General features: G+C 46.8%; 1 protein-coding gene across 2 annotated transcripts; it reads left to right on the forward strand.

Annotated features, from left to right (window-relative positions):
* Window positions 1-446: 446 nt before the first annotated feature.
* Window positions 447-8,695, forward strand: CYP1B1 (cytochrome P450 family 1 subfamily B member 1). 2 transcript variants are annotated; one of them, XM_019447225.2, is made up of 3 exons: window positions 447-555; window positions 838-1,979; window positions 4,794-8,695. In XM_019447225.2, exons 2-3 carry the CDS (start codon window positions 934-936, stop codon window positions 5,407-5,409), a joined length of 1,662 nt encoding a protein of 553 aa, XP_019302770.2. In that variant the 5' UTR covers window positions 447-555; window positions 838-933; the 3' UTR covers window positions 5,410-8,695. The 2 variants fall into 2 exon arrangements, with proteins under 2 accessions (XP_019302770.2, XP_019302761.2); XM_019447216.2 differs by having other exon boundaries at window positions 453-555; window positions 933-1,979.
* The last annotated feature ends 733 nt before the right edge of the window (window positions 8,696-9,428 follow it).

The following is a 9,428-nucleotide window of genomic DNA, read 5'->3' on the forward strand; positions in this document are numbered from 1 at the left end:
AAGCCAGGGCCGTCGGGGAGCGCCGCGAGCTCCTCGCGTGACCTCCCGAGCGCGGCGACCCAGGACTTGGCCCATCCCGGCGCCCCGCCCCCCGCAAGCCCCGCCCCCCACCAGGTTCTACTCCGCTACACACAGACCTTAGCAGCCAGATAGGAGGGGTGGCGCGTTCGGATCCTCTGGCTTGACTGTGTGCAAACGGGCCACACCTCTGCGACCCCAGCTGTCAGAGACGAGCGGGGGGCGTGAAGGCTAGGAGTTGACTCCACTCGTCGACCCCAGTCTCAAGTGCGCATGCTGTGAGAAAACCTCTGCCGAGGCCCCAGGTGTAGCAGGGCTGGGCAAAGGGCTGGGCACCCTTCTCGGTCCTCATCCCAATCCCAGCGCCCCTGGCTCGGACGACACCTAGAGGCTCCAGAGTGGGTGTTCAAGCTCCCAGAGCAGCAGGTGTCCAGGCGAGGCCTCGGACTTCCTGGAGACGTCTTGCTCTCCACGAAGGCTCCAGCCCTATTTCGGACCCGTCCATCCCGCGCCGCTGGAAACCGCGCCACCTCGCAGGTCAGTCTATCCACGGAGCCGCCTTCCCCCGGCCTCAGGGGGAACTGAGAAGGGAACTGAGCGCCTCCGCCTTGATGCCCTTCGGGTTGTCCCCGAATTGCCGGAACCGCTACGAGGAAGGGGTTGGGGTGGGGACGGACAGTCCGGGTCACTGAGAGGACGCGCTCCTTCCCTTCTCCTTTGGGGAATGGGTTTGGGATTCGGGAAAGGCGCGTCCTCTGCTGCTTCCCCAGTGAGCCCTCCCTGACCTGCCCCACGCCGGACCTCCTCTCTTCCCAACAGCGCGAGGGAACCCGACGCCTAGCGGGTAGGGGCGTGGGGCGCCCGCTCCTTTCTCTGCACACCTGAGTGTCACGCCTTCGCCCTTCTCTCTCCAGTATGGCCACCGGCCTCGGTCCCGACGCTCCCCTGCAGCCGAGCGCGCTGTCCACCCAGCAGACCACGCTTCTGCTGCTCCTGTCGGTGCTGGCCGCGGTGCACGTGGGCCAGTGGCTGCTGAGGCAGCGGCGGCGGCAGCCGGGGTCCGCGCCGCCCGGCCCCTTCGCCTGGCCGCTGATCGGAAACGCGGCGGCGATGGGCCCGGCGCCGCACCTCTCGTTCGCGCGCCTCGCGCGGCGCTACGGCGACGTCTTCCAGATCCGCCTGGGCAACTGCCCGGTGGTGGTGCTGAACGGCGAGCGCGCCATCCGCCAGGCGCTGGTGCAGCAGGGCGCCGCCTTCGCCGACCGGCCGCGCTTCGCCTCCTTTCGAGTGGTGTCGGGCGGCCGCAGCCTGGCTTTCGGCCAGTACTCCCAGAGCTGGAAGACGCAGCGGCGCGCGGCGCAGAGCACCATGCGAGCCTTCTGCACGCGCCAGCCGCGCAGCCGGCGCATCCTCGAGGGCCACGTGCTGGGCGAGGCGCGCGAGCTGGTGGAGCTGCTGGTGCGCGGCAGCGCGGGCGGCGCCTACGTCGACCCGCGGCAGCTGACCGTGGTGGCGGTGGCCAACGTCATGAGCGCCGTGTGCTTCGGCTGCCGCTACAGCCACGACGACGCGGAGTTCCGCGAGCTGCTCAGCCACAACGACAAATTCGGGCGCACGGTGGGCGCGGGCAGCTTGGTGGACGTGCTGCCCTGGCTGCAGCGCTTCCCCAACCCCGTGCGCACCGCCTTCCGCGAGTTCGAGCAGCTCAACCACAACTTCAGCAACTTCGTCCTCAACAAGTTCCTGAAGCACCGAGAAAGCCTGCAGCACGGGGCCGCCCCCCGCGACATGATGGACGCCTTCATCCTCTCCGCGGGGAAGGCGGAGGCGGCCGAGGGCTCGGACGACGGCGGCGCGCGGCTGGACATGGAGTACGTGCCGGCCACTGTCACCGACATCTTCGGCGCCAGCCAGGACACGCTCTCCACCGCGCTGCAGTGGCTGCTCATCCTTTTCACCAGGTAACACCTCCAGGAGGCGTGGGCCGGGCCTTCTTTCCTCCCCTGGAAAAGGCTAGAATGTGCTGAGGTCGCGACGGACGCCCAGGGTTTGGGCAGGGTTTGGGGTTTCGCGACAGGTCCCCGTCTCTCGAAGCAGAGATCGCGGCCGGAAAGCGCAGCTCGGGAAGGCAAGGTGCGGGCTGAGACCGCGCGCGGCCCGCATCTTTGATCTTGTCGCCCGCTGCCTCTCCAAGTGGGGACACATTTGTGAGAGCCCCGAAAGGCAAGATCTTTTAAGTGTCTGCAGATCAGCGCCGATGTCTGCCTCCCTGACACAGCAGAGGCAAAATTGGCACGCTTCCGAAAGAAGGGGTAACGGGTAAATATGTTCAATAAACACACGAGCCTGATGGGCTCAGCCTGTCACCGGCGCAGATCCGAGGCCGCCCAGCCCCGGCGCTGCAAGCCAGCCGCGCGTCCGGGCTTTGTTCCCGGGCAGAGGAAGTGCTCGGAGGCCGGCCCCGCCAACCGTGAACCCGCACGGAAGCTTTAGGAAGGCGGCCAGAAATTAGCGGGTTGCGCTGGGTTAACGAAAACGCCGCGCTAGCAGTGTGAGAAGTGTCTGGGTAAAAAACCGGAGAAGCAGTCACTTTTACCGAGCGCAGAGCAGCGTCTCGAAAGGCAAACACGGTATCCAGGAGGCGCCCGCGGACGGACTTTTCTGGTCCCTGGGCCAGGCTTGGTTTGCGAGCCGGTAGGCAGTGCCCACCTTGATTAAGGTCGCCGACCTCTGGGAAGGAAGCCCTGCACGCAGGAAGCAAACATGTTGCTGGCATAGGGTGTTGCCAGACGTAGAAACTAAAAATAAATTCCACATTGGACATACTTCTACTAAAAGATTAGCCATTGTTTATCTGAAATTTAGATTTAACAGAGCAGCCAGGTTTTGTGGGCATCTCTGCTCCAGAGGCAGATGTCTCACTAAAGGCAAATTTTGGTTGCCTTGAGAGAGCAGAAATCCTGGTTGTGCCATTTCTTGGTGTGAAAGGAAGTGGGGGGGGGGGGGGGGGCGGTGCTGAATTTGTTGGTAACCCAGAAATTGGAAGGCAAGGAGCACTTCTTTTCTTATTAGAATCCTGCAACCTGTGTGTCCTTAGACTGTGCAACTGCTTTTATAAATTGAAGTTTTTGTATATTTAAAATTGCTTTTCAGCATTAAGGCCCCAGAAACGCTATGAGCAATGAGCAAAAATCAAAAAGAAGTCCATAACAGATCAGGAAGAAGACATCCCAAAATGAGAGCAATGGGTCGTTTGCACCCGCCATAAACATTATCTTTAGAAACTGCCTTTTTTTTTTTTTTCCATTAGAGATTGAATTGGGCAGCAAAAGTAAATAAAACAATTTTGGAGTCACTTTCAGTTCAATGTAGCTGGTGAATACGTTTTTCTTCATTTTAGCGAAGACAGTAGGACAGGGGTTGGCAAATTACACTGCTCATTTTTGGGTGTAAGTTTTTTATCAAAATACAACCATGCCCACTCATTTATGTATTGTCTATGGCCGCCTTCATAGCGCAAGGCAGAGCTGGCTGGTTGTGACAGAGGGTTTGGTCTGCAAAGCCTAAAGTATTTACTATCTGGCCCTTTATGAAAAAGTTTCCAGACTCCTGAAGTATGCTATTCATGAAGCAGTTTTTTAAATCACCCATAATTTCATCCCATACATGCTTGAATTATTTTTCAGAGATGCAATAATTATTTACTTTATTTTTTAACTTCTGGCATTTTCACTTATTGTAATGGACATTTCCCCATCTTTTAAACTTTATTGTAGTGACTTTTGATAGTTACCTAATATTTTTGCCGTAATAACACCATTATATATAATCGCTTCTTTTAACATTGTTGACTGCCTTTTAAAAATTTTGACTGTTGTTGTAGTCAGATATGTTTGCACCTGTCGTTTCCTGCACATACATTTCTGGACATGGATTACTGGGTTTAAAAAAGGAGTGGGGAGGAGTTAACTCCTATGCATCTTGCTTAGTGCTAAGATTTTGTTTTCCAAAAGGACAGTACTATTTGTATCGCTGACAGTGAATAAGCATTACAGCTTGTACCATAATCTCTTGAACACTGGGAATTTTCTTTTAAATTTAGACGATCTGTACCTTCATCTGTTGGGATACCAGTTTGTATGAAGTGACGGCAGTGTGTCTGCTGGAATTAAAAGGAAGATGTGTGTGTTGGGCGGGGGAAGGACCCGTTTGGGGGGCTGCTTTTTTATTTGTATGGGTCCTGGGTGGTTTTGCCACTGTAGATTTATTACCCCATGAAAACTTTTTAATGATATTTTATTACTATTTGTTTAAAGATAAATATATTAAAATTATATATTAAAATATTCTCTTTGACCTAAACGGTTTTTGTTTTTTTTTTAATGATTTTAAAAGAAAGGAAAACATTTCCATGGGCTCCTGAAAAGTATTGTGGGTCCTTGGCATGGTCTGCTGTGCCTCATGGAGAAGTTGGCCTTGTCTGTTTGGAGCTTTTTCAGGCTGAGAAAACTTAGACTTTTTTCGACTTACAGTAGGAAAGAGCATTAGCCATGTGAGGCTTATTATGGGAAATAGAGCTATTAATTCATCCATCCCGTAATTTAGTGAGAAATTAGGAAACCATTTTAGTTTTTGTGTGTTTGTTTGTCTGGAAATGTTAATTCGGCCACTGATTCCGACAAAGAAAGTGGAATTAAATTGTCATGTGCTTTGTAGATGAAAGAAGAATTACTTTTCCCCACTCATTTTCTCCTTCTGCATTAACAACCAAACAGGTATCCTGAAGTGCAGGCTCGGGTCCAGGCAGAACTGGATCAAGTCGTGGGTAGAGACCGCCTACCCTGCCTGCAAGACCAGCCCAACCTGCCCTACGTCATGGCCTTTCTTTACGAAGCCATGCGCTTCTCCAGCTTTGTGCCCGTCACCATTCCTCACGCCACCGCCACCAGTGCCTCCGTCCTGGGCTACCACATTCCCAAGGACACGGTGGTTTTTGTTAACCAGTGGTCCGTGAATCATGACCCGGAGAAGTGGCCTAACCCAGAGGACTTTGATCCAGCCCGGTTCTTGGACAAGGACGGCTTCATCGACAAGGACCTGGCCAGCAGCGTGATGATTTTTTCAGTAGGCAAACGGCGGTGCATTGGGGAAGAGCTTTCCAAGATGCAGCTCTTTCTTTTCATTTCCATCCTGGCTCATGAGTGCAATTTCAAGGCCGATCCAGACGAACTCTCGAAAATGGATTTTGATTACGGTCTGACCATTAAACCCAAGTCATTTAAAATCAACGTCACTCTCAGAGAGTCCATGGAGCTCCTCGATAGTGCTGTCCAAAAGTTACAAGCTGAGGAGGACTGCCAGTGTGAGGCCAGAAGCAAGCTGGAATGTTAGAAGTACTCAGGTTTGGGGGGATAGGGAGTAGAATTTTCTAGCTCCTCTGTGTCACTTTCTCGGTTAGCCTCTAAAGTGAGCGTAGACCAGCTGACCCCCAGATGATGTGCTTCACACATGTGTGCTCAGACGAGCACTGGGCTACGCAGGAGCTTCTAGAAGAGTTTTTTGAATCAAAGAATTAAAGGGTCCAAAGAATTTTTATGCATAAATCAAGGGCTGGTAACAATAATTTCTTGAGGGAGCATCCTTTGGATTTAAACACACGTAAGCATAGACACAAATGACCTGATGAAGAAGTGTTTCAGTAAAAATGCCTTTGTGGGTGAGATCCAAGATTGATGTTCTGTGTGCTGAGATCTGGTCCTTAGAAAATCACATTAAGCAAAGTTTCAAAATATATTGTTGAATACACAAAGGCAGATAATTTCAGTATAAGCCATGTGATTGAAGGTGATAAGGGAAAAGTAAAGACCAGAAATTCCTTTCTTCACCTTTTCAATAAAAAATAGTTTAGTTAAGCTCTAGCGTCTATGGATGGATTTATCTTTTTGCCTACCGATATGCTTTCTTTTTTGCAAAAGTCATAAACTCATTTGCTTACAGAGAAATTTAATAGTGGCTAATTTAGTGATTATAGTAAGTTTCAGTGATTTATGATGAATTTTAAAGTGTAAGTTGTTCAGCTGTAAAAAATTCCAAGCCGAAGTCATACCTCTGTTGGTGGCCAAAGTACAGAATTTCAGTTATGAGCAAAACAAACAAAAAACCAACCAACCAACAAACAAACAAAAACAAAAAACAAATCAACAACAAAAGATTTACCAGCCCAGCTAAGCTTTAAATGATGTGATTATAATGCACTGATGTCATTCAGTCTCGTACTTTAAAAATAAAGTCACCAAATACTATTCAATACATATATAATTATTCATAAGCAATATGTGTGTTATCGTATCATTAAATAGTATTATTTTTGTTAAGTAAAGTTTGAATAATGTTTGTCTTTCCAAAAGAAAGACCAATCAAAAAGTTCGATTCAACCAATTTTGGCTCAGATACGGGAAACAAGCCTGTTTCGACATCATGAAAACCAAGTTGAAGCAAAGTCTGTTCTCTGATCCACAACTTGAATGAGAACTGAATAATTTCAAGATTGGGTCTGTACGATGTGTTCCTTATTATTTTACAACATATTTTCTAAAATTATATCCGCAATCCAGAATCGCCTTGTGAAATTGACGTAGTGAATATGCCATAATTCTAAACTCTTGGCATGCTTCAATTTGAATTTAATCATAAAGCCATTCTGATTGTTGAGTTCCAGTCGAAGTTACTGGAAATACAGCCATTATTAGCCTGTGCAAGGCAGAGAAATTTAACCAGTGTCTGCCTGATGAATAGTGAAAAATGCAGTGACTTATCTGGATGTTCTCTTTATTAGAGACCAAGGGAGAAACTTCCCATCATAACAGACCTAGTTTTTCTTTTAAATGATGTTTTTTTTTGTTTTTTTTTTTTTTTTTCTTGTAATAGCATTCATGTCTGTGTTTGGAAAGTCAGAATCCGAAGGTAGTCTTGGGAGGCTGTTTTGAAGATTCCATTATGTTCCCATGGAGCTGATCAGATCAGGCGGGCTGTTCAGGATAGTCAACCCAGTGAGTGGTCACTTTGGAAACTGTGAAAACATAAAGCCTGAACGAAATGTATAGGTTCTGTTTATGTAAGGATCCTAAAAACGGAAAAAAAAAAAAAAAAAGTGCTGGAAGATCGGAGGAGTACAAAGTGAAGGTTAGAGCTTTAACTTTCATTGCATGTGGACTTCAGAGGAGACATGCAGTGTCCTGAAAGCTTGCTTTTCCTACATTGAAGATCTTTGGAATCTTTTCATCAAAATTGTAAAAGAGGAAGGAAGGAGTGCTTGGCGGTCGTGTGGAGGGGTGGTGAGAAAAACGAGCGAGAAATGAAAAGGAAGAAAAATGGTTACGCATTTCCCCACGCGTTCCACATTAATTAATCTGCGGCACAAAAGTTGAAATACGAACATTTAGAAATAAGATACTTTGTGGGCCAATGTTAAATCCCAAGTAGACTTTTAAGAAAAATCTACAACACAGAAGATCTGTTTTGTGATTTGGAATTATTTTGTTAACAAAAATTTCATGGAATCAAATCTCATAGTGCTGCCTCTTGAATATGGAGAACTGTGCCAGTTATTTTTAAAGGCAACTAAATTCAACTGTAGAGGTCAGGCTTACCCAATGTGTTTAAGTTTTTTTTTGTCACCAGCTATTCCAAAACGTCATCACCCCCCTTGCCCTAAGCAAGGCTGAGACCATGCCCTAGCCCGCTGACTCTGAGACGTATGGTAGCAAAAGCAATCGTGTGCTGATCTGGACGCCTCATTAAGTCAACCAAATACAGATGTGCTGTGATCTTGTTTTGTGTGTGTAGGCTCAGTTCATCCAACAATTTTGGCAAGGGAAAAGCTCAGCTTATATACGAGGAAGTAAGGTGGGCTCTTGGAGGTTACCTGGCTTATTTAATACAGCCTAGTTGATTGTATATTTTATAACCTCGTTAAAGGAAGGAAAGCAAAACCAAAAATAAGCAAAAATAACCACACTTGGTTGGAGACTACGATAATGAGGCTACTGGCTTAATCAGAAAACCTTATTTTATTTCTTCCGGAGAAAGAATCTATTTGCTGGTCACTATTGTAGTCAGAATATCTGCTCCAGGTTATTGTAATAAAGTATATTGTTTATTAAATGCTTCCTTTATATATGAAGCTTTGACGTTGTAAGAAAATTGCTTTTTCTCCAAACAGAAAGATGTCTCAGGTTTGTCTTGTGGGTTATCGGAAAACTTTTTTTTTTTTTTTTTTTTTTTTCCCTGAAAGCTCTCATGTCTCAGAACTTAGCCTTCACCTGTGAAGTGTTATTATGGCCTTAACATTTCCTTATTAGATCTATATTAGATCAAATAGTTGCATAGCATTTATATTAATTTGTATGTTCTTAGCTATGATACACAGTGTGATACTTTAGTAGATGTTTATAACTCTATGATAGCTTTTTAACCATTTCTTATTTTTCTATTTCATCACTTATGCTTTTAATATGTACAGAGCAACTATAACACATAGTTGTAAGTGAAATCCATTTTGGGGACACAGCATTCATATGTATCTTTTGCTGTTTGATATGCCCAATTAAAAGCATTCTGTACCTGTAACTGTCTATAACAGGACACCATTGTCCAATAATAAAAATCACTTTCATAATCTTGTTATGAAGTTTTACTTTATGTTGTAGCAAATATAGCCTAATGTATCCATTCCAACTACTACTTGTGTTTGAATTAAAGTGTTGCATTGTGAACATTTTATCTGCCCATATTACGTAATAGGCTGCTTGCTTTTTTTTTTTTTAAATAGGCTTTCAGCGTTCAGTTTCCTACCAAATTCCTGATCTCTATGTTTCTGAATTTATGAGACCCAACACAGAAGTTAAAATTCAATTCAACAGCAAACACCTAGCAAAGTGGGAGTTAATTTTTAACTAAAAAAATTTTTTTTAACGTTTTATTTTATTTTTTGAGAGACAGAGAAAGCACGGGCAGGGGAGGGGCGGAGAGGGAGGGAGACACAGAGTCCAAAGCAGGCTCCAGGCTCCCAAGCTGTCAGCGCAGAGCCTGTCACAGGGCTTGAACCCACAAATGCGAGATCATGACCTGAGCTAAAGTCGACGCTCAACCGACCGGGACACCCAGGTGCCCCGAAGGGTTTTCTTTTTAATTCAGTTGATACACATTCATTCATTCATTTTGAAGGCACATGTGCCTTCACTAACAAATACATCTCAGGTCCAGTAAAAATAGGGTGGATGAGAGCATTGTGTCACATACTACGTGGAAATATTTTCTGCTGCCCTTTTTACCGGGTATAAGATGTGACGTCACAGGGCCTCTGCTGTGAACCCTCACAAGACGGCAGGGTGTGCAGTACCAAGGCCTCT

Source organism: Panthera pardus, unplaced genomic scaffold (genome assembly GCF_024362965.1).
Source record: "Panthera pardus isolate Hobbes unplaced genomic scaffold, ASM2436296v1 HiC_scaffold_26, whole genome shotgun sequence".
Classification (NCBI taxonomy): domain Eukaryota; kingdom Metazoa; phylum Chordata; class Mammalia; order Carnivora; family Felidae; genus Panthera; species Panthera pardus.

Bases quoted from the DNA above. Each gene is read 5' to 3' on its own strand.
- CYP1B1 (XM_019447225.2), top strand. From the start codon at position 934: ATGGCCACCGGCCTCGGTCCCGACGCTCCCCTGCAGCCGAGCGCGCTG. The intron at 1,980-4,793 runs GTAACACCTCCA...ACAACCAAACAG, and splicing joins CTGCTCATCCTTTTCACCAG to GTATCCTGAAGTGCAGGCTC.